At 38.2% G+C, this 25,310-nt stretch overlaps 2 protein-coding genes across 3 annotated transcripts in view; one reads left to right on the forward strand and one right to left on the reverse strand.

The window, feature by feature from the left end:
• Nucleotides 1-8,565, reverse strand: part of LOC109072617 (phosphoinositide 3-kinase regulatory subunit 6-like) — a 28,433-nt gene extending 19,868 nt beyond the window's left edge. The window contains exons 1-6 of one of the 2 annotated variants that reach the window (XM_042720624.1): nt 8,169-8,565; nt 6,289-6,437; nt 5,112-5,191; nt 3,724-3,828; nt 3,215-3,306; nt 3,052-3,120 (exon numbers count right to left, since the gene is read on the reverse strand). In XM_042720624.1, coding sequence (XP_042576558.1) covers nt 3,052-3,120; nt 3,215-3,306; nt 3,724-3,828; nt 5,112-5,124 — 279 coding nt within the window. In that variant the 5' untranslated portion in view covers nt 5,125-5,191; nt 6,289-6,437; nt 8,169-8,565. The remainder of the gene's footprint in view (nt 1-3,051; nt 3,121-3,214; nt 3,307-3,723; nt 3,829-5,111; nt 5,192-6,288; nt 6,438-8,168) is intronic. The other variant, XM_042720625.1, reaches the window with a different exon arrangement.
• A 2,472-nt stretch (nt 8,566-11,037) lies between these two features.
• The window catches only part of LOC109082626 (netrin-1-like), a 54,803-nt gene continuing 40,530 nt past the window's right edge, over nt 11,038-25,310 (forward strand). Inside the window, exons 1-2 of the mRNA XM_042720626.1 lie at nt 11,038-11,328; nt 11,489-12,535. Of these exons, the coding sequence (XP_042576560.1) occupies nt 11,521-12,535 (1,015 nt within the window). The 5' untranslated portion in view covers nt 11,038-11,328; nt 11,489-11,520. The remainder of the gene's footprint in view (nt 11,329-11,488; nt 12,536-25,310) is intronic.

A 25,310-nucleotide genomic window follows, 5' to 3' on the forward strand; every position in this document is an offset into this window, starting at 1 on the left:
GAAATTTGCTCTCTTTTTGAGTATGTTTGTGTTTTATTGAATCCGCTATAACAGCGGTGTGCTGCCAGGGCACTATGCTGGGCTCTGTGCAGGCAACAAACACATTGCTTCGGGCACCCAGAACAGAACAGGGTGACAGGAAGGTGAGACGAGGCAGTTTGGAGGGTGGTCCGGCCGAAGTGGGACTTAGCCTCCTCCTCTTCTTGACCGGTGCATCAGACTGACTTCTGAGGCGCCGGGTCCAGCACTTTCTTGGGCTGGGGTCCCTGCCACTTCGGAAGGGGGTATCGCTTAGCAGAGCGTGAGCGCTGTCGGGGCTCAGGCCACGGCGTGAGCTGGTTTTTCAGCAGCGTCGTTTTACCAGGCTGCTGAGTCTGAGCTGGCTTGGGGCAACTCGAGACAGATGAAGACGAGCGCTTGGGCAAAAAGTGTCGCATAGCCTGGGGCGACTTTTGTGCAGCGGTGAAGCGCTCAGTGAACCCATCCACAGCGGGGCCGAAGAGACCAGCGAGGGAGACAGGCAAGTCGAGGAAGACAGTTTTATCCGCATCCTTGATCTCCATCAGATTCAGCCAGAGGCGTTCCAACACCACCTAGCTGGCCATCGAACACCCAATAGCCTGGGCGGTGGCCTTTGTAGCATGCAGGGCCAGGTCCGTAGCACTGCGCAACTCCTTAAATGTGGCCGGGTTGTGCCCCACTTCATCCATGGTGCGGAGTAGCTTGGCCTGGTACACTTGAAGCACCACCATGGAGTGCAATGCCAAAGCAGCCTGAGGCATAAGCTTGTCCTGCGAGAGCCGAAGTCGTCCGGCATGGCTTGGAAGGGAGGGTTTCCTTAGACTTCCATCCAATGGCAGCAGGTGGGCACAGGTGTGCGGCCACAGCTTCATCCACTGGAGGGATCTTCTCATAGCCCTTCTGCCCCACGCCATCAGCCGCAGTGAGGGCGTGAGACGCAGATGTTTTGAGGTGGGCAGAGTAAGGGGTGTGCCACGTCTTGGGATCTTCTCATAGCCCTTCTTTAGAAAGGAATTGGATGAGGTGTGTGTCCACAGATGTCCTGGCGTCGACCGGCTGGGTAGACAGCAAGGGGGTGAGGTCCTGCATCAAGCCCGACCAGTCCTCGGCGTCTGAGGCCGCTAATGACATGCTGTCGTCTAGTGGCTCGTCTTTGGACCCACCGAATGAGACCAGGTCGTTCACAGAACGACGATGGTCTAGGTGGGAGAAGTGGACGGGCAAAAACTCTCTCAGGACAGGATTAGCTCGTAGTCCACTGAAGTCCTGGCGTCAACCTGCTCTGTAGACGACAAGGGGGTCCTGAGTCGAGCCGTTTCTTCCTCACAGGCTCCTGGGAGGAGAGAAATGGGAAGGCACAAGGGGCAGAGTCGCTTTCTGAAAAGAAAGTTTTCCACTAGTGCAGAGAGGCCAGACTCATATCCACACAATGTGGAGAGGTCATGTCGATGAGCGCGGCTTCAGCATGGGACTTTCCCAGGCATCGCACGCACTCATCGTGCCCGTCATCACCATGCAGGGGTGCCCTGCATGAGCCACAGCTGTGGCGCGACATTTGAAACAACATGCAAAATTTGCTCTAGGAAATTTCCTCTTTTTATACAACCTCAGCAAAAGCAGGTGGAAGCACCGAGGCGCGATCGACACTGCAGGCGGCTTGTGAGCGTTTCGCTGACCGGGCGCTTGTGAAGTGGCGTGGGAGTAGAGCTGCTGGGGAACGGCAAACTGATCCGGCTGCCGGAAGCGGTACGGCAGTCAGGGGCTGCTCGGGGGTGGTGAGCTGAGGCGAAGAGCTGCGAGGGCGGCTGGCTGCTCAAAGCGGCGTGCTGCTTGTGAGCGGCAAGCTGCTAGAGAGCGTCGAGCAGGGAGAAGTGGCTGATCTGCTGCGCAGAGTGGCGAGCTGGTCAGCGGTGATCTCGGCTGCTTGTTTGGCTTCAGGTCTCGGATTCAGTGAAGAGATATCAGGGACATGCACACGGGCCTTGAGCCGACGTGAGCTCGATCTCATCTGAGCGCTGGGATCCTCTGCTCTGCTGTTTCTTCCTCACAGGCTCCTGGGAGGAGAGAAATGGGAAGGCACAAGGGGCAGAGTCGCTTTCTGAAAAGAAAGTTTTCCACTAGTGCAGAGAGGCCAGACTTATATACACACCATGTGGACAGGTCATGTCGATGAGCGTGGCTTCAGCATGGGACTTCCCCAGGCATCGCATGGACTCATCGTGCCCGTCATCAGCGTGCAGGGGTGCACATTTGAAACAACGCCGCGAAATTTGCTCTAGGAAATTTGCTCTTTTTATACAACCTCAGCAAAAGCAGGTGGAAGCACCGAGGTGCGATCGACACTGCAGGCGGCTCGTGAGTGTTTCGCTGACCGGGCGCTTGTGAAATGGCGCAGGCGCAGAGCTGCTGGGGAGCGGCAAACTGATCCGGCTGCCGGAAGCGGTACACCAATCAGGGGCTGCTTGGGGACTGCGAGCTGAGGCGAAGAGCCGCGAGGGCGGCTGGTTGCTCAAAGCGGCATGCTGCTTGTGTCTTGCTAGAGGGCGGAGAGCAGGGAGACGTGGCTGATCTGCTGCGCAGAGCAGCAAGCTGGTCAGCGGTGATCTCGGCTGCTTGTTTGGCTTCAGGTCTCGGATTCAGCGAAGAGATATCAGTCGTCGCTGAAGGAGAATGAAATCAGTTTGCCTAGGTGAGATGGCTGCTTATCTAGCCCCATGCCCCGCCCCTTTTGGCGGGCTAGGCCACCATTGGTTCATTTCTATTGAACTCCACGAACCAATGGTTGTGCAGTTTCACTGCGTGATTGAAAAAGGCTTCAGAAATCAGAGAAAAGGACTTTTCCCCATAGCGTCTTAGCCTAAACGGCTTACAATGCAGTACGAGTGTAGTATCGATAGGGAACAGTTCCTGCAATAACAAATCTGCCTGGAACTTGCTTACAGACGCATTTCATATCACTAACTGGAAACAATAACAAAACAAACAAAGAATTCGCAGATGCTGTGGAAAAAACAAAGCAAGAAATCTGACCTGTAGGACTGTGTAGACAAGTGTGTGAAGTAAAGGAATAATGCGAATCTTGGAATCGATTCTCTCAGCCTGGAATAAATCAAATCAAGGACAAAGCAGCTTATTATTCGCTGTAAAAATCTTTGGATGTTCTATAACTTGAAAGAATGACTGAGGAACAAACCTTTTCAAGCTCTTTTATGAGAACCCTCAAAAGAGAGACACTGATAGATGGATTTTTGTCCACCCTGTTATGCAGATTCCATCTCAACATGCCTACACACACACACGCGCACACACACACACACACACACACACACACACACACACACACACACACACACACACACACACAAACATATGTTTTTTTAAATATATGTAACAATATAACATAATTTTGAATTGTGTACTTTTTGGTGCTTTTTCAGAGCTTGGCAGATGTGCTTATGATGAGTTTTCATATCGAGCTCCAATAAGAAAATTCTTCAAAAATGCTTAACATACAGGTTTGGAGCATTTTTGGTTGAACTATTCCATTAATCACTTCATAAACAAGGGAATATCATATTTTCTTTAATCTCTATCCAGATATCAAACACATGATATTTCCAGGTTATATGACACATTTTAGAGATATAAAATGTATAGATTTGTATTACCTTTTAGTTTAGATTGTCATAGTAAAGCAGGTACCTTTATTGCAGGCTGATCCACCCTGAGGATTAGCGTCCAGTTCTCTGAGGATGGAATGGACATTGTGGTAGAGACTAGACTCCATGACTGAGGACACACCACAGACTGCAAAACAGTTAACACAGCTCCTTTAATTCTCATGGAACATGAACAATTAATTTTGAAAACTTTAGTCCTAAATTTGCAGATTTTGGCTTTCAAGAAAAAATATTAATACATAAACTACTGTTCAAAGGTTTTGGGTCAGATTTTTTAAGACTCTTATCCCTAGAGAAAAAAAATACTAAAATGTATTTGAATTACATTTATTTTGTGCTAAGTGTTCTACAAAAATATTTACATATTAATGTGCTTAATTAAAATACCCTGTAATTGTACTTTTGGTGTACTAAACTGGTATACTTAAAACTAATTTATGCTTAATGCACTTTAATTGCGCGGAAGTAGTGCTGAAGTCCAACTAAAGATATACTGAAGTATATTTGATTGTGATAAAGTGGAACTATTGCCAGAATACTTCAGGTTCACTTTAAATATCTTGCATTCAAAGACTGATATTATACAGAGATCATACAATCCTTATTAATAATGATATTAAAACACATTTTAGGCATAATATTAAAAAATGTGCATTGTGCAATAAAGAAATACTCCAAGTAAAGTTTAGATTATAATTGTATATCAGTACATCTTAAGTGATATATCAATAAATATGTTAATGGATTTGAAGTATACTTAATATGAAATACATTTTAAATAAATTATGGCATGTGTTTTTTTCTTTACTAGGGATGTTCACAAAGGCTTCAATTATATTATCAAACATAAAATAAATATATCATTAATGCAAACTATTATCACAATTTTAAATAAGCATTTTCTATTTTAATATATTGTAAAGCATAATTATTTTGTGATTCAAAGCTGAATTTTCAGCATCAGTCTTCAGTGTTACATGATCCTTCAGAAATCATTCTAAAATACTGTTTTGCTGCTCAAGAAACATTTCTTATTGTTTTTAATGTTGAAAACAGTTGCGCTGCTTCATATCATTGAAGAAAAATTATCATTTTATGATAATAAAAAATATACATTTATATTTAAAAAAAAAAATCCTACTGACCCTTAACTTTTGAACAGTAATATACTTCACTTTGTAGTCTACAGAAATATACTATAGTGTACTCCCATAATGTACACTATTAAATAAATATTATACTATGGTGGGTGAATAAAACTACTAAAATGCAAGAAATCCAGACTACAAAATATAACTGAAATGACCATTTTAACATCAATATCAAACCCTCAGAAAGAATGTTTCCGTGAAATGGAACTCAGTAATCTATAACAGACTAGCAAGTGTCAGGAAAGAGTGTTTTTAGTACATGTTTCTTCCATGGTAGGGTTCACAGCTCAGATAATATCCACATGACATGGATGAGTCAGTTAGAAAGGTCCTTCATTTCTGCAAGCAAAAAATGAGAGAACATGCTCTTGTGTAAGCACACAGACATGTCAGCAATATATCACAATGCACACAAAACTTAATGAACTTGACAACATGATTACTTTGGCACAATATATTTTTTTATGCCCATTTCTTGCATTGAGATTACAGTGTGTCAAAATAGGAAGGATGCAGAAAAGACCCTAAAGTTCTCACCACAGGAAGCAGAATTCAAAGAGGTGAAAACCTCAGGGGTTTTCATGTTGACAGAAATGTTGTTATTTCTCATAAATCACGTGTTAGACATATGGTTACATATCTACATTTAACAAATGAATGAGCTTCAAACACATTAAATCAGTGATCCTCAACTGAATCGCAACCCAAAAACAGGCCGCAGAGGGTGGGGCAAAAAACAATGTGAAATGCAAATAATAAAATGCAATTAATCACAAAATCTCACACAGGATAGCAAAATAAATAAGCAACTTTTAAAAAGGGAGGAGAAAATGCTTCCTATATCTTTTTTTGTCATGACAAAGGCCGTACGGTACTTTACTTTTAATATATTATAGTGTTTGTTCTGTGTGTTCAACTAGTAAATCACACTTTCGTTGTTTATGCAGTTGTTAAATTCATGAATTTTGCATATTGTTGGGCCTGTGCGGTTTATCGTACTATTAATTAACTTAATGTGTGATTTTAATTCCCTTTTATTTGTATTGCGCATTTCACGATGCATATCATTTCAAAGCAGCTTTACAGAAATGTCTACATTACAATTAAGAGTGATCCATATACACAAGTATTGTCCACACGGTAAAAATGTACAGTTCTAAGATTTTACAAATTATGCAGCTAATTAATGTCACAATTTCTTTTAAGGTTACTTCAATATACTAAGCATTTTGCCTTTGCATTGGGTCGCCACTTGAAGCTCAACTGAGAACTGCACTAAACAACCTTATTTTTATCATTTTGACACTCTACAAAGACAAATGCTTCTGCTTTCTTCCTATCCCAAACAGTACATTTTAATAAATTATTCTTTGATTATTATTGTACTATCCACACAAAAATAACATGCAAAATGGAAATGCACAGTAAATTCCTACCTTCTATGCATAAAACCGCTGTTACAAGGAACTGTGAATCTGTGGCAATCCCAGTCAAGAGCAGAAGGTATTGAATAATCTTGAAAACAGTCTTGTTCATAAGGAAGTCTCTTTTCCTGTCAGACCATCTCTATGAGTGCCTACCTGTGCTAAAAGGATGAAACAGGCACCTCACTGCTTTGACATTCAAATGCTTTCTTTCTCTCTCTCATACACAGACATACTGAAGACTAGAGTCGGTTGGTTTCCTGCAATACAAATGTGTAGCTAAGCAGCTATTTTTAGCCTCTCATTTTTTTTAACCTTTCACCAGCGTGCGGAGTAGAAAGGCCCATATCACTCAGAAACTCATGCTTTTCACAAACGGTAGTAAATCACCTCATAGTAAGCTCTATTATCGTGCAAAACAAAAACAAAAAAACAGACACACCTTTATGGAGGCCAAAACTCGAGCTCCACCTCTGTTTCGTATTACATTTAATATGAAGAAAAGGGAACTTGCAGTGACAGATATAGTGACTGACTATATGAAAATATACATGAATAATATACAGATCATTTACAGGGCCAACAATGCGCATGACCCCTAATAAAGAGTTTTAGGGAAAATGAATGAACGAATCTATGAATGAATGAATAAATAAAGAAATCTTCAATGCATTCAGACATTCATCAAAAAAGGGTGTGGTCATTCTGGTTTCACTTCACTGACCAATTAAATACTTACAGAAACAGAATTAAGGGCAATGACAGGTTAAATAATTATTCCCAAGGGGATTTCAAACATCTGAACCTAACAGGTTTCAGTCACTTAATATTTTAAATTTGGTCTTTACTTATAAATGAAAAATAGATAAAACCTCCCTTAAAAAAACCCCAGATAAAACCAGCCTAAGCTGATTTTGGCTTGTTTCTGGTTTCGCAGCCTGGCCAAGCTGGTTTTAACTGGTTGTTCCACTGGACTTTCAAGCCTGATTAGCTAAGACCAGAATGACCAGCTAAAGCAGTGGTCAGAACCCCTCTAAAAGTCGTGGGGAAGTTGTGGCCTAATGGTTAGAGATTCAGACTCGCAATCCAAAAGGTTGTGAGTTCGAGTCTCGGGCTGGCAGGGATTGTAGGTGGGGTGAGTGAATGTACAGCGCTCTCTCCACCCTCAATACCCTTGAGCAAGGCACCGAACCCCCAACTGCTCCCCGGGTGCCGCAGCATAAATGGCTGCCCAATGCTCCGGGTGTGTGTTCACGGTGTGTGTGTGCACTTTCGATGGGTTAAAAGCAGAGCATGAATTCCGAGTATGGGTCACCATACTTGGCTGTATGTCAAGTCACATTAAAACTAGCCTGCAAACCAGCTATGACCAAACTGGACGAAGAGCTCAAACCACCTTGATGAACAAGATTTGCACTCTATTTTTAAGGTATGTAAACTTGGTCCAATATTGTTAAAAAGCTGTTAAATTTAGCATTTTTAAATATACATTTTAAATACATTTCTGTATTATAAACTAATTCATACTTTATTCCTCTGAACGAGTGCTTCAAAAATTATTGTGAGCAACACTTTTTTACTTTAATAAATATATTTAACATAATTATTGTGAATATATAAAATATTATCTTTTAAATTTCACGTTAAAAATAATATAACAACATCCATTTTAAATGACTATAATAAAACGGTCAACTAACAAATCTTTTAGATCCATTATGGTGACACAATGCAAAGCACCTTGACTGAGGTAAACAATTTGTGAATAATACATTTGCATCGCCATAATATTACTAACACATAAGAATACATTTGTTGAAGGCAGATTTTTGTGCCATGAGATTCACTAAAGCACGTTCTGAACGTTCACAGAGCACTTTAAATCAGCTTACCATTGTTTGTCTGATGCAGATCCGCTTCACTTCATTCACACTTTACAGATGACAGAGGAGCCCACTCAACCTATGTCGCACCGCGTTACTGGAGCACTTCCCATTGCAATCAGCAAAGCCAGTGAACGACGTCTTTGAAATCGCTTGCTCGAATGATTACATTTTGAGAAGTGATGTATGTTCCGGAAAGTAAGCAAGGAAATAAATAAATAAATATTTTTCTCCTTCCTTTTACCAAACCAATAAAACCATATTTGCTTTCTAAAATTACAGACTCTGCAACCCTCATACCTCAGTCGGATGAACATAAAAGGAATTTTATTTTTTGTATATCTGCCCGCAGCTCTTGTTGTATGTGAGGAAACAGTTTACTTCCTATACATATACCACAACACTGAGAACACATCACACGTGGCTTTTATGTAAAAACCATGTCTTATTGTCATGTCACCCCAAAATGAGGAGTTAAGGACGTAGGTCTATAGACGTAGGCGGAATTATGACATTACCACCAAAGAGGTAAAATAAGAAGTTAATCTGTGACATTAACCTTTGCTGATGAAAAAGAGGACATGAGAAACTTGAACACTGACGTGCACATGCATTTCCTGTTTTCAGTGGTTCAAAATTGACCTAAGTTCTGTATTTGTGCATTTTAGATGTGTGAGTCATCACTGTTCAGTCATCATAAAAATCCATTGTGCCTACATGAATCGAACAAAACCCAACACTGATGGAAAACTCTGAAGTATTTTTGTACCATGCAAGTGGAAAGCAACCCACAACGCATCAGTGCTAAAATAGATTCTGTGTTATGATATGTTGCAGCCACACTTTGAGGGAACCTCACTCTTAGATTTTGAGACAAATTTAGCATGAAATCTCTTGCTCACCAGTGGATCCCCTGCAGTGAATGGGTGCCATCAGAATGAGAGTCCAAACAGCTAATAAAAACATCACAATAATCCACAAGTAACCCACACCACTCCAGTTCATCAATTAACGTCTTGTAAAGTGAAAAGCTGCAAGTTTGTAAGAAACAAATCCATCATAAGATGTTAATTGATGGACTGGAGTCATGTGTGTTATTTATGGATTATTGTGATGTTTTTAACAGCTGTTTGGACTCTCATTCTGACGGCACCCATTCACTGCAGAGGATCCATTGGTGAGCAAGTGATGTAATGATACATTTCTCAAAATCTGCTCTGATGGAGAAACAAATTCATCTTGGATGGCCCGAGGGTGAGTAAATTTTCAGGAAATTTTCATTTTTGGGTTAACTTTCAAAAAAATATATATATTTGTAAACGTTTCAGAATAAGATGAATTATTGAATTAACGGAAATATAAAAGGATACTTAAAAAACATCAGACCTCAGAAGTCATACATTTTTAGATATTCCAACATTTGGTCACTATTAAAGACTTTAATCTACCAAAAGTTACAAACCTGTCTTTTCTCTGAGACCTGTGATAATGACATTATTCCAGTTTATCCATGGCTTCAGCACCAAGGACAGTGGCGAGAAAAGCTGACACGCAGGATAAAAAATATAACATTCATCTACTGCCAAGAAACTAAAAAGTATGTGTGATCTAATTTTCATTTTAGAAGATGAATAGGCCCTACTTATGTATGTGTTGCTCTTTTAAAGCGGCATGACCGTTCTGCTACTGTAGCTTTCACTTAACCTGCACTTCCGCTGATTCAACTGATTCAACACACAACAACAGAATACCAACACTAATGATTGTTTCCTGCTTAAATCTTTACTTCTCTTCATCTTCTGTTGAATCATCACAAATTCCCTTGTAAACACAGTTGCCTGCTATTTTTTTTTTTCTAATAAGCTTATTGTTTTAGTAGATTATCAACAGATTATCAACTATGTGTGCAGTTTACATATGGCCTATCATGAAAGTCTCAAAAATGAAAATTTTAAAATTTTTAAAAAATGACCCCACCCAAAAAAGGTTTCGACATTTCCTGCTTTATAGAATCTTATAAAATGGTCAATTGGGAACCAGTTGGGCCAAATATTAAATGCTACACTATTGGAAGTATATAAAGTAAGTGAAGAGAGAGCTCAGTCAGATCAGACACTGCTGGTCGGACTATTCTCCCCTCTACCACACGGTGTCGCTGTTTCTTTATTGTGAGGAACGGTAAATCAACAAGTGAGTACGGCACACGGTGGGTGGCCAGCAGTGGATTTGCGTAATCAGAGCTGCGTCTGGATTTTAATGGACATTTATGATGTACATATGCTATTTATTTACGTTTTCACAGATTAAACGCCACATCCAATGAAAGAAGTTTGGGGTTTATAACTCAAAACGCAATGTACAACTATGCTATAGTGCAAATGCAAATTTGCAATTTGCATATCAATCTGTGCGTCTGTCCATTCAGACCTTTATTTATTTTATTAATTCATGTATTTTTTGTATTGCTTTATATTGTTGTACTGTATGCTTATATTGTCTGCTGTTTTAAAGTAAGAGTGATTTAGTGATTAGTTGTTGTTTTTTTCATAGTGATTAGTTATTTTTTCTGTCCTATATCAGATTTTAATTGATGTAATTTATATGAAAAAAAACAATACATTTAGATTTAATAATGCAAAACATATATACACATATAGATCAATATTCGTATTGTAGCCTATTTATAACGAAAAGTCCCCCTCCCCCCAATACTGCAGTCATCACGCATAAATAAATAAAGTTTTACTTTTCCAGATAGGCCTATTCAAAATTTCCCCTATATTTAAGAATAGCTCGCAATGCAACTATAGATAAACGTACATTAGAATTCCATTGTGCTTCTTGCACACATGGGCAATAAAGTGCTTTACTCATGCAGGAGCACGGAGAGAATGGTAAACGACTGAACCCCCCCCATTGAATACAGGCAGAGCAGCAGAAAGAGAGAAGGGCTGAGCTGCGACACTCAGTCACAGAGAGGCAGAGGTGTGAATGAGTTAGGCAGAGGAAGAAAGGGAGCCTTGGAAAGTAATAGCGGGTTTTCTGTTTCATATCGGTTGAAAGTGGGGAAAGAGATTACAACATATCCGGTAGAGAGAAAAGAAGGGGAGAGTGCCCTATAATTTCGTTTTTAGAAGGGTTTGCCATACTTCTCCACCAGAGCAAAGAGGTATAGTGCACTTTGTGGATTTGTCTTAAAAAAAAAGTCGCCTGTAATTACGCACAAATCTTTCACACATAGCATAGCTTTTGGAAACTCCAAGCTAAATTATTATAAATACATGCATTTCGGTCTTTTTTTAAATGCAAAAGTTTCTTTATTTGTTCAGTGCTGTTTCAGGGACACTGAGGACCCGTTGCAATGATAAGGATTTTGGTAACGTGCGTCTCCACGGTGTCCATCATCGGGATGGTGGCCGGTGCTCGCGGTGGATACGGAATGAGTATGTTCGCGGCTCAATCCTCTCCTCCGGACCCGTGTTACGACGAGAACGGCAACCCCAGACGCTGCATCCCCGACTTTGTGAACTCCGCGTTTGGAAAGGACGTGCGCGTATCCAGCACCTGCGGCGCTCCGGCGTCGCGGTACTGCGTGGTGACCGAGAAGGGCGAGGAAAGATCGAGGGACTGCAACATCTGCGACGCCACGGACCCGAAGAAATCGCATCCTCCTGCGTACCTGACAGACCTCAACAACCCTCACAACCTCACCTGCTGGCAGTCGGAGAACTACGTGCAATATCCACAAAATGTGACTTTGACGCTGTCCTTGGGGAAGAAGTTCGAGGTGACTTACGTGAGCCTCCAGTTCTGCTCTCCTCGCCCTGAATCCATGGCCATCTTCAAGTCCATGGATTACGGAAAAACCTGGGTGCCCTTTCAGTTCTACTCAACCCAGTGCAAGAAAATGTACAACAAACCGAGCAAAGCTGCGATCACCAAGCAGAACGAGCAGGAAGCGATCTGCACGGACTCGCACACGGACATGCAGCCGTTAACAGGCGGCCTCATCGCGTTCAGCACGCTGGACGGCAGACCCTCCGCGCACGACTTTGACAACTCTCCCGTCCTGCAGGACTGGGTCACGGCCACCGATATCAAAGTGACCTTCAACCGGCTGCACACGTTCGGGGATGAGAACGAGGATGACTCGGAGCTCGCCAGGGACTCGTATTTTTACGCCGTGTCTGACCTGCAGGTCGGCGGTCGGTGCAAGTGTAACGGGCACGCGTCAAAGTGCGTAAAGGACCGCGAAGGGAACCTAGTGTGCGAGTGCAAGCACAACACGGCGGGACCGGAGTGTGACAGATGTAAGCCGTTCCACTACGACCGGCCGTGGCAGCGCGCGACGGCCAGAGAGGCCAACGAATGCGTCGGTGAGTCTTTTCTGATGCGCTTTACTTCAACAAGTGCAGCCTGAGGCAAACACTTCAGAATAGGTTTCATTAATGAGTCGTGGTATTATGATAGTATAAAGTCTCCTGCTCTAATTAGGATATGTGGTTATTACCTATATAATGCAGTGACGATTGTTATTGCAAATGAAGTGTTTCCCCAGTCTAAAAGTTTGAGGCTACATTTAATATACATTGAATGAGTCGGTAAATCATTTCTGATGTTCTTTACCTCAACAAGTGCTGATGATTTGTTTGTAAGCAAACATTTCATAATAGGTTTCATTAATGAGTCATGCATTAATGTTATGATGGTATAGTGAAATATGAAAATTTATGAATGAAAGTCTTTAACTAGGATCTGTGGTTATTACATATATAATGCAGTGAGGATTGTTAGTGCAAATGAAGTGTTTTCCCAGTCCAAAATCTGAGGCTACATTAAATATACATTGAAACTTTGAAATTTTGGTATAAAAAACTTTGGTATAGGCAGATTATGATGAAAGAAATGTGTATTAGATTAGAAAAATGCTCGATATGTTGATATTTCATTAGTGGTATCAGATTTTTGGACTGCACAAGATGCAGAAATCTCTAAAATGATTAAAAGATTGGGTGATAAGGTAAAAAAAGAGTTCTGCATAATGTAGTTAATAAAAGTATGAAGGGAACATCATACTTTTATTCCAGATTGCGTAGATCTCTCAACCTTTAGTTTCATTCTTTCTTTTTTCTTGATTAATCGATCAACTTTAGTTCCAAAAGTATAACATCACTTAATGCAAATGAACATACTAAATCAAAATGAGTCTTCTTTTTTAATTTCAGGAGCTTGGGATGATTTTTCTCAGATATATATATTTCATCATTTACCTATCAAAAACTTTTGAACATATGAATCTAATGAAGACTCTCAACCTGAACAGTGCACGCTGGCTTATTCAAATAGGCTGTTAAAATACCATCAAAATGCTCCAAACAAACTGCATTCATTGTAATTTAAAATATTTAAATGAATTTAGATATGATTTACTTTATTGCAACTTTTTTTGTGAGAAGAATAGGCCTTTTATTCACATATTTAATGTGAGGAATACTTCAGAAAATGTCTTTTACCCACATTTTACCCATGTGAACACCTAACAATGTGTCCATGTTTCCGCATAAATCCTTTTATATAATCCCACATAATTTTTACTCCTAGAAGTGATTCATAGATTAGATTTGAGACATTTGATTATAGATTAAAACAAATATGTTGTAATCTCATTTTAAAACATACTACTGTTGCTTTTTTTTTTTTTTTTTTTTTTTGGCAACAAATTTTGCTTGAAATCACTCACATGTTATACAGGCTGCCATATAGTGCTCATAGTTGTTCCGCTTAATGGGTGGGTGGGTGTAACTGAGTTTGGAAGTGCCTTTCAACATCCATTCTGTGGAAGGAAGCATTCTGGAGGGCGAGATCTGCTGAAAAGGCTTGTCGTGTTATTGCAAGGCAGGTGTCATTATCAGATTGAAGGGAAGATTACATCAGTCTTGTTGTTTGTTTTGGCGAGTTGAAAGTAAACTGCTGGGTTCCAGATGAAAAGTCAGTTTCCCATTAAGGAAGAAAATAATATCTGTCTCATTGTGAAATAACTGTATAATTACTTTCATTTTTGGATAATAATTTTGCATTCATCATAAGGGCTCCTTCAGGTGTTTCATCAAATTCATAAGTTGCTCTTTTTATGGCCTGTCACATTTACTGCCATAAAAAGATTTTCTCTATTCTATTCATGCCGTGTTAAACATGACTCCTTAACAAAAGCATCAAGCTGTCAGCATATGCTCTATTTGATGAGGTTGTTGTCACTTGGTGAAGTCAAAAACTAAATTATAAAAGTGTGAACAGATATCAAACGCTTCTGACAGATGAACATTGTTGCGCAGTAGATGAATGTGTGTCACTGGGCCTGTGGTTATAAATAAAAGTTCATTCCCATGAATGGAGAATGAGGGCACCATCATGATATGAGAGATGATTGACAGAAGCTATTTTCTCATTGTGTGCTTTTGCACGCGACAATGCAGAGGTGAACAGGAAGGCTTGATGATTGTAAATGAGATCAGCCAAAAAAAAAAAAAAAAAAAGTCTGGTCAAAAGTTTTGTCTCAAAGTTTTTTCAAAGAGATTGTTACATCTGGTACAAATTTGCTTGCTTTGATCAAGTGTCTCATAAATTAGAGTAAGTCTTTTTGTCCATTCTACTTTGTGGAATGAGGTGGGCAGGGCAGGTATTTGTGGCAAATTAGGTGTAGCATTCACATGACGATAGGAATGTTATCTAGATACTTCCGGATTTTATGTATGCACTGTACAATTTTTGCCAAACTTGCAAAAACATGCAGGGCAGAAAGCCAGCAGACTGAGAAAACATTGTTAAAATAGATAATGTTGTTTTTATTATTATTATTATTATTATTATTATTATTATTATTATTTATTCCACATTTGTGCATTATGTTGATAAAAATATTTAAGATAAAGGTCTTAAACCTGCACCTTGCAGATGGATTCAGTTCATTTGCAAACACTAAAACCACACCTGCTATTTTAAAATGCATTAAATATCACCACATTACTTTAAAAATACAGAGTAAATTTTAAAGTCATATGTGCATTTGTTAAAATTACAATGTCACTTTTATTGATAATAAATACTATAAATTATTTCATAGAAAAAATCTTATCACCAAAAAACTGTTTAAAATTAATTTTTGGATTTTACAATTAAAAGCATCATGTCATGTGCAGTTAGACAATTTTAAATGCAGCTTCTGAAAAATGATATGCATTTGTGAAAATAAATTTGCATATTTGGTTAGAAAAGCTCTAAAATGTCTTGAAATAAATCATTTATTTGCTTGTGTAAATTTGGTCAGTCCAATCATAATCATTTGTTTCAAATATAAATTTCTGCTACATGAAATAGCTAAAAAGTAAAGTATTTTATTTTAGGGGTTATATCTTGTCTAGTAATCCAGAATTGACACTGATGACACAGTTTATTACAAATGTTTTGATGCATTTTAAATTCATCAACTGTTTTTTTCAGAGCTACTGATGGCTTGGTAGTGTACAAGAAATTTGTATCTTTGTAAGATATGAGTAGCAATATAACATTTTTACAGTAAAATGTACATATGTGTGTATTTACCTGTCATATATTCCACATTTGCATTGTGCAGGATGAAGATAAAACTCTTTAGATACAATTTAAGAGACCTCAGCTTTCAAAATTAGTTAAAATATTTACATGAAATAGTTAGAAGGAAGTACAGGAGTTTATTTTGAGCGACATTAGCTTGTCAAGTAAGCCAGAATTGACACTAAAACCTCCTCAAAAATCAGGTGCATGATGCCACTGTTTATGACGCATTTAACCTTTCATAAACTATTCAAGCATAGAGATCTTTCAGAGCTACTGATGGCTTGGTTTGTGAATGCTGTATCTTTGTAAGATATGAGAAGCGATATAACAAAATCTGATTATCAGACTAAGGATCTCTCACAGTTACATAGATATAACACAGAGACAATATAAAAATAATTTTGGGGGGGTTAAAAGAGCTAAATGTGTCATTTGCAATGCTCTTTGGTATAATATTGAATTTAATAGATCTCATAATGCACCTATCTATTTTAGAGCTACTGTAGTATTTAAACTTTAGATTGAAAAAAGCAATGGTATGGATGCCTGTTTCCACCACATAATGAAAAAATTACAGGACCAATGACTTCCAGGACTTTGTTTCTCAGAATTGAGAGATATACACTCAAAATTCTGATTTTTTTTTTTTTTTTAATAGTTTATGTTTCACAATTTGGTCTTTTTCCCTCAAAAATCTGAGCTTACATCTTGTGATTTTTTTTCTTTTTTGACCATGGAATAAAAAAATAAAAGTCAATTACAACATTTTGTCTCACAATTCTGAGTTTTATATCTTGCAATTCTGAGGGGGAAAAATCTGAATCTAAATGGTAAGAAAAGTTGTTTTTTTATTCCGTGGTGGAAACAGGGGAATAGGCTTTATTATAATGGTATTAAATTTTATTGTTGTAAAAGTGTATTATTTAGTTTGTGACTTTCAGAATTGATTTGATTGAAAGCATGTGTTGACTTGGAAACCATATGAAAATTCTGCTTCTTCAGAAACTTTCAAAACATTCATTTTCATTGTGCACAAATACGTCATCAGCAAGGCAGAAGGTTTTCAATATTTTTTGATTAAATCAGTATCAAATTAGCTCAATTCTCCTTCCCAAAATTCAGACAGAAACTTACAAATAGACATGAGGCATTCCTGCGCTTCAGATTTATGTGTAGACTTTTATCAGGAATTGCACTAAAATTGAATGAATATAGTGTACAAATTGCTGTTTCTTTTAGCAAAACTTTGTTGTGGACTAAACGTTCACATAAGCAAGTTAACCCATGCGTGGAAGCTAATTAAGGCAGACATGCATCGCAGCTCTTGACACAGAGCAGACTGCTGGAATTGTCTTGTGTTGGATCTCTCTGCATTGTTCCACTGTGGTCCTTGGGGTCATGGTGTTTTTGGCCTGCTGTGATACGAGCAGACTAAAAGGAACCGTGAGCAGATTTCTGGGCTACCATGAAGAGCTGCTTGAGGTCTGCGGACCATCTGTGGTTTTCTCAGTGCTGTTGCCGGACCAAAAGTCTGATGAAAGAGTTGTGCAAAAGGGTGATGTCATGAAACCTCTGCAGTCCCCCTGCAGAAAACAATGACTGCTAGACATTCATTTCCTCATGTGTGTTTAAAGGTGTTAGTGGAGCTTTCAGGAACGAATTTCATTTAATTTAACTAAAACTGTTTCAAATTTTGAAAAACATTATATATTTTTATATTTTATTTGTATTATTTTATAATAAAAACATTTTATTTTATCAGTTACTTGATTTGAAATTTCACACTTTTTAGCCCTTTTTTAAATGAATTTGTTCATAATTAAATGTATTTTTAATATATATTAAAACAATAATTACTTTAATTACATTTCTTTTTTCAACTGTTTTTAAATCAATTACTTCTTGATTTTTAAATCAATTTCTTAGTTTTTTTTTTGCTGCAGCGATACATTGAGTAAAAAGGAGAAAATTCCTCTAGCTCAGTTTTCAGAAACAAATGTCATTTTAACCAATATATATAATGGTATTTTATAGAAATTTTAAATGATATTGAATTTTTTATTATATTATTTATAATAATAATGACATTATATTTCTTTAAGCAATTACTTGATTTCTATTAAAAACTATTACAATTATTTCAAATCATGAAAAAGTAAAATAGCAATTTATAGTTTTTTTATATTTTATTTTAATACATTATTTATAATAATACATCCATTATTTATTTTTCCAGGTTTTTTAAAATCAGTTACTTAGTTTGCATTACTTTAGAGTAATGGGGGAAAATACTTCTAGTTCAAACAATGGAGCATGTAACTAGCAACCCCAAGGTCATGGGTTTGATTCCTACTGAATGCATGCAGTGATAGACCTAAAATTCAGTATAAGTAGCTTTAGTTAAAAGCATCTGCCTAATGCATAAATGCAAAAGAGTACAGCCCCACCCACTGTGAAATCTGACTGGTTTAAAATCTTGCTATCATAGCATATAATAAACATAAAAAATCTTCTCGCCAAACAGCAGTTTGTGGTTAGACAAATTTTTAAGAACCTTGTGTTACCAATGTGCCTCTAGAATATCAAGTTATTTGTTAAAAACAGGAAATGAAATTGTTTAAATCACACAAAACTACATCTGTGTGATCCCTGTCCCTAAATGAGCAGAAAATGAAGCCACAAAAATGAAAACAAATGCTAAGAGAGAAAAAAGAGTTCAAGCTGCTAATTGGAAGCAGGTGGACTGCTGGACAGTCCTTTAGAGCTGCTCCTGACACCAACTACATGGAAATTTACACATCTCCTAATGCCCCTGCAGTCAGCTGACTCAGTGACTCAGGGCAGAAAACACACAATCTGTAGTGTATTAAGATCTGCCATTGAGATAGATGTTACTTCATTATGAGATCGCCACAAAAACAAAAACAAAATAAATTGTGAGCCTCCTTCATTATATGTTTTTTTATCCACAAAGTTAACTGTGCAACATCTACTCAACACAAGTTGTGCACATAAGTTTAACATGTATAATATTTACAAATACTTAAGTATTTGCTCAAATCCTTAACTTTTTTTTTAATTATTTACTAACCTTCATGTTGTTCCAAACCTGAATGAGTTTCTTTCTTCTGTTGAACACAAGAGAAGATATTTTGAAGAATGTAGGCAAACAAACGTTTGCGTTTGTTTGTTCAAAAGTTGACGGTAGCCATTGACTTTCATAGTAGTTTTTCCCCCATACTACGGAGGTCAGTGGTTACCGTCAACTGTTTGGTTGCCAACAGTCTTCAAAATATCTTCTTTTGTGTTTAGAAGAAACTGTTTTTTAACAGAATTCCTTGGGAAACACCTCTGATATATATTTTAAAAACAAAATCAAGACGAAAAAAAACAACTGATTTTAAATGGCTTTTTAGTATTTATGCACTTACTTGCTGTTTATGCTGTGTTTTTCCTCTAGAGAACAAGTCTTTAATATGACATTTCTTTTATTTGTAGCCATTTTAAAAACATCCATGAAACCACAAGCATTGTTTGACTAACCAAAACTGTAGGATCGCAGGCTTGTGATTTTGTGGTAAAGTACAGGGGGAAGAAAAAAAAAAACAGAACAGAACAAGACAAAGAAAACACAAAAGGGATGTATTTTGGGATTTCAAAATCCAAACCCCAGTGTATCACCAGTCCTCTGGGCAAAGAGCTCCATGTTTTAGGGATTTTGTTTTGTTGAGCTCATAATTCAAAACACACATGACTTATGAGCCAGAAGGCTTTGTTTGGCTTTATGGGAGTTCAGAGAAAACACGATATATCCTGCTTTTAGAGGCTGTTTAGAAGAGGTGGTCCGTTTTCTGGTGGAAGGGTCTGCTTGCTTTGGCCTTCTGCTTGTTTCCCTGCTAATATTTATGTTTTTAATCCCCCGTCAGTCGGTGTATATTTGCGATCGGTCTTTTGGGTATTATTTGAATCTCTTTTTGGATGTCTGTGATGGTGTTTCATCCTCGGGGTCGAAATTCTTGCCAAAGCCTTCCGGCAGGTTTCAGGTCCTGTGATGAAGTCACTTTTGAAATACACCTGTCTTGGGAAAATGAAGGCTCATCTGTGAAATGCTGAAACTGGGGCTGTATTGAACAGTAACAAATGATATTTACTATGATACTGAATAAATGACTGAAGGAATTTCTATCTCCTTCACAACCAGAGAATCTTCTATATATTTATACGTATATTGGTATTTGCAATTCTGGTTAGATGCTTCTGAATGAAATTGAATTTTTTTATTTTGAGTAATCCTTCGCTCTACAGTACACTCTTAGGTTACATTTACTCGACAGTGATGTTTTGCATTCAGACGACAATGTAATCAAAACGATACCCATCAAATAGAAATGCGAAAACAACTAAAGCCACTGTTTTATGCATGCCAGGCCAGTAGGTGGCAATGTCACTTTGTAAAGAAACACTGCGCACCTGCATACATACCTATAGAATGAACATGTAATACGCATGTGCGTGACATCACCATTTTCACAAGTTTGTTAATTTTCATAGTTAACTTTAGAGAGAGATTATAATGGCATTGTTTTTAAAAACAGCTTTCAAAAGTTTTGTTTTCAGACCCCCAAAACACTGTTGCTGTGTAATTGAACAGCCAGAATGCTAAAAGAGTTTTCCATTTTTAGTTGGTGTCGTTTAAACACCCCCTTAAAGGCAGGGCTTTTTAAAAGTCTCTTCACACTCTTATAGCATTCATTAAATTAAGTGGTTTAAATGTATTTATATGTATTTAGATTTATATGGAAGGTGTAGGACCATAATATGTTCATCCAATGTTTGGTCCGAACATTACGTTAGTCTGTCCTGCCTGTCAAATATTAATTATAAATACTTGCATACCCCTGCGCACCCTGTTTGTGCAGACATGATACGTCATCAGTGCGTTCCAGCATGAACGAAAGGTGCTATTATTGTAACATTATACGTGTTGTACTTTTATGTTTTCTCAGTGGTAAATGAGACATGAGGTAAACTCAATCCTGCACCAAAGCTGTCTCTCATCGTGTCACAGGTTCTCCTCTGGTCTGCCTGAGAGCGTTCATGTGTTTTGTGGGAGGCGTGGCTTTGCAGAGTGATTATGCAGAGAAGGTGGGGATTTTGCTTTCAAAGCTAGCTTGCTATCACTAGCCTTTCTGAAATCGCCTACCCTACCTAAAAATAGAGGTTCTTTGTTGGAATTGGTGGTTTGATGAAGAACCTTTCCATTCCAAAAAGGTTATTCAGATTATTCAAATGCTCTTCACAATAAGGAAAATAAAAATGTTTTTTTTTTTTTTTTTTTTTTTTTTTGAGGAATGGCATCATTGCAAAAACAACATTTTAAACCTTTATTTTTAAGAGTGTAGATAACAATACAAGTCATCTAAAACCCATTACATTACCCACAACATTACAACTTATAACTAAAAACCATTATATTTACATTATTCTCTGAGGCATTCAAAGAATACCATGGTATTACTATGCCACATGAACAAGAAATTCCTTAAACGCATCATTTAAGTATTTAAACACACCGTATGTGTAAGTATTGTTTGAAAAACTGATGACACAGTATGTTGACCATGCTAACATTCTTTTAGTGGGCAACCACAACAGCAGCTCAGAAGTAAACATGTATTTTAGTGTTTAAGAGTTGTGCGTAGTTGTGTATGTGTGAGAGAGTCAATATCTGCTTGTGTGGTGTGACATTTATGTTTCTGTTGGTTTTGCTGTGCCAGTTTGAATCTTTTTTGCCTGTGTTTGTGATAGCGCTCTGGCTAACGCAGGACCACCCTGAGCTAGAGAGAGAAAAGTGGAATGATGAATGCTAGAGTAAATGGACACTTTTTCTGCTCTCTCTCTCTCTCTCTCTCGATGAATGACACATCTCTCTCTCTCTCTATTTATATATATATACTTCTTTTGGATTATACACACTGGCACAGACAAACAGAAATCGTACTTCTTGATTCAGTAACTCTTTTTTGTGCCGCCACATGTTCAAGCCAGGGCTAGAAATCAGATTCCTTTACTATTACCCACTTTTTTTTTTTTGTATTATTCCAGCCAATTACCCAAGATTCCTTTCAGATCTGCTGCCGCTGCTGGGACAATCTGTAGTTGAACTACTTTAAATGATGAGTAGCTTGTAATGTAGCTTGGATAACAGTTTCAAACTAGCCTCCTCAACATTGCTGTTACCGTCACATCAAATGCCGCATTTGCAGTGAATGCAGAAATAAGTCCAATCATGACTACATCTGCACAATAGCTGCCAATGGGGAGGAAATGATGGATGAAGTTCTTCTGTCATTGGCTGTTGAGAGATGATTAAGACAGAGTTGTGATCTCCCGCTGGGTGGCCCACATGCTGTCAGAAAGCAAAGGCATTTTTAAGCCATAACTATTCTACATATTATACCATCATCAGATTTCTGTCTATAAACCAGTTAGGGATCATTGCCTTGTATTTGCGGCTTAGTCATTGTGCAACTGTCTTTCTCATCAATAAAGTCAAATGAAGCATTTGCAAAGCATTTAAATTCTGCATGTTATATATTATATAAAAAATCTGAAAAGATTTAGGCTTTTATTTTTACTGCTTCATGCTGGGTAGCCCCACCCACACTGAAATCTGATTGATTAAAGGGATAGTTCACCTAAAAATGAAAATTAAGTAATTTACTCACCTTTATGATGTTCTTAATGCTGTATGCCCTTCTTTCTTTTTCGGACCACAACAGGAGATTAAAAAAAAAAAAATGTCCCATGTGTGCTTGTTCATATAATGGCAGTATCACAGTCATCTGCTGGAGGGCACTCTTTTGGACTTTGTGTTCATGTTTTAACTGGACTGCATTTCCCATGGTCCCCTTCACTCTGCTCCCGTCAACCCCTGCATCCTCATTGTTTTATTGGTTTCAGCTGTGTCTTGTTAGTTTGATTATCCTGGTGTATATATGTTGGTTGGTTTGTGCTGTAATGTGTTCATGCCTCGTATTATCTTGTGTATTCAAACATTAGTTTTGAGGAGTGTAGAGTAGCACTTGTTGTTTGTGTTTCTCCGATCACAAATGCAGACATAGTTTTATGTTTACGCAGAGCGATATGCATGCAATGCGTAAAAAGACAGTATAAGTCATTATAATCAGTAATTACGTCCCACTGGATGCAACAAATACCTAATTTGTAATGGGTTTCATTGGTTTTGTCTCGTAGTGCTGGGACACAGCATCACAGTATGGTAAGGGGTGTAACATTTCTGTCACACGCTTGAGGCATTTGGTTAATCACAACGCACTGGATAGCTGACCAATCAGAGCACACATCGCTTTTCAGAACGATGAGCTTTGTAAAAATCTACGCGTTTCAGAAGGCCGTGCATAAAGGAGCAACAGTGTACAGTATGTGGAAAAAGGTTTTTATTTTATTTTAACTTTGAACCACATAAACACATTGCATTACACCAAACACACAAAATAATGTTCTTTTTAGCAACATCATATGACCCCTCTAAATAAGTTTGGCTTTAGTTAGTGAAGTGACAGATGAGACTAACAGCTTCTCTGAGTGAACTGAGGTGCAAATTGTCTTTCTTGATCTTCAGGAAGAGACTGGAGTTGTATTTACCTTATGTTAACACAAGCCACTTATACGGCAATCAGCAGACAAATCTCAAAAATTAAACAGTCAGGCTAATTTAAAAAGTGTCAGGGGGGTGTGTTTGCGATCAACCCTGCAGGAGTGTGAGCAGGACTGTGCAGACTCAGGTCCCAAATCAACGTAATATGGCCGCGCCCTATTAGTACAATGGTGGATTCACATTTCTTCAAAAGTAGTGAGTGAAGGTGCGTTGTCACTTTTTTTTATAATGTATGGGTACAACAATAAGCAGGAAGTTATTGTTTACATTACATTACATTTATATAAATATGCATTTAGCAGACGCATTTATCTAAAGTGACTTACAGTGCATTCAGACTAACATTTTTTACCTAACGTGTTCCCTGGGAATCAAACCCACAACCTTTGCGCTGCTAATGCAATGCTCTACCACTGAGCCACAGGAACAAGGTCATCAAGGATACGCTGAGTGATTGTGGGCAGTCATGCCATCTTTTTCAAAAGTCTCTGTTTTGGTCCGTTTACACTGAAACGCAACCCCGGAGTTTTCAAAAGACTCTGTTTTTGAGGGTCAAAAACGCTGGAGTATTGCAAACGACAGCTGTAACTGTAGCAAAAGTTATGTGTTTTAAAACGAAAATGCACGTGTAAACGTAGCCTAAATATCTCTGGACCGGGTTGTCATGACAGTCAAAATGACAGTTGACAGATGAACAGGATAACTTTTTGTTGCGATGATCACAACAGATACATTTACATCAGAAAAGAATCACATGGATGGTATTTCATGTTGCTTTTTTTTTTTCATCTTGATTTTTCACAACTTGGCTTTTCCTGGGTGAGTCGGACTGAACTGCTGTGCTAACAGAGTCTCATGAGTGTGCAGTCATGCACGGAAACCATCATATTGTTCGTATATTCTCATATTATCACAAATCAACATAGCTTTTATGAATTTTGAAGCCTAAATACAATCAAAAGAAGTAAAAAGCTTAACATAGGCTACAAACAAACTGCATCGTCATCACCATTAAACTTACGATAACTCTTTGATTCTTTAGTTAAAAAATAAAAATAAAATACAAAATTTTCCCTGAATGTTTGAGTTTGAATAGTTTGGAAGAGCATGATTATAAACACAATGAGGCTTTGAAAGTGGACTAGTGAGTAGATGAGTTTGCCTGTTTGGCGTGAATACAGTTAATGTCCCGATAACCTCTGCAGTCCCATTTTGCTTCCTGTTAGCAACTGCCTTTTTCAAGACATGCAAAAGCTTTAAAGCAACACACTTATGCATGCACGTGTGCGCGCGCACACACACACAAGGGGGTAATAATAATGTATTTAATGTTGTAGAATAAATGTGAAAATATTTTGAGCTTGTGTTAACCCGACCCAATTTCAGAAATTTATTCAAAAAAACATCACAGAAACCCATTGACTTGAGGGCGATGGAACCGGAGGTACTAAAGTGCTAACCCTTTTCTGGATTTTGGCCTACAAAAATACATCATCCCTGTAGCACTCTATAGTAGACATCAAATATGTTTTGACTGGCTTTGATTTCATCACTTCACGTCAGCATTTCGCTTCTAGTGTGGAAAATATTTCTTCTATTGAATGAATACAGAAAAACGCATTTTTTTGTGAATCCTTCCTGTGTAAGCCAAGCATTTAGCTGGAGACATTTCAAATCACGCCAAAGGCCTGAGCCCTATAACTGGTATATTTATCCAGATAGTAACCTCTATTTCCGCAGGATAACTCTGTTGAGATATGCTATTTGCCCTCTACGCTCTCTAATGGGAAACAGAGTGAATTCTGTGTCCTGTGTTCAACACAACAAAACGCAAATGTCAAGATCACTCAGCAGTTGCTCTGTAGAGTCAAGGGTCT

This window comes from Cyprinus carpio, chromosome B3, assembly GCF_018340385.1.
Source record: "Cyprinus carpio isolate SPL01 chromosome B3, ASM1834038v1, whole genome shotgun sequence".
Taxonomy (NCBI): domain Eukaryota; kingdom Metazoa; phylum Chordata; class Actinopteri; order Cypriniformes; family Cyprinidae; genus Cyprinus; species Cyprinus carpio.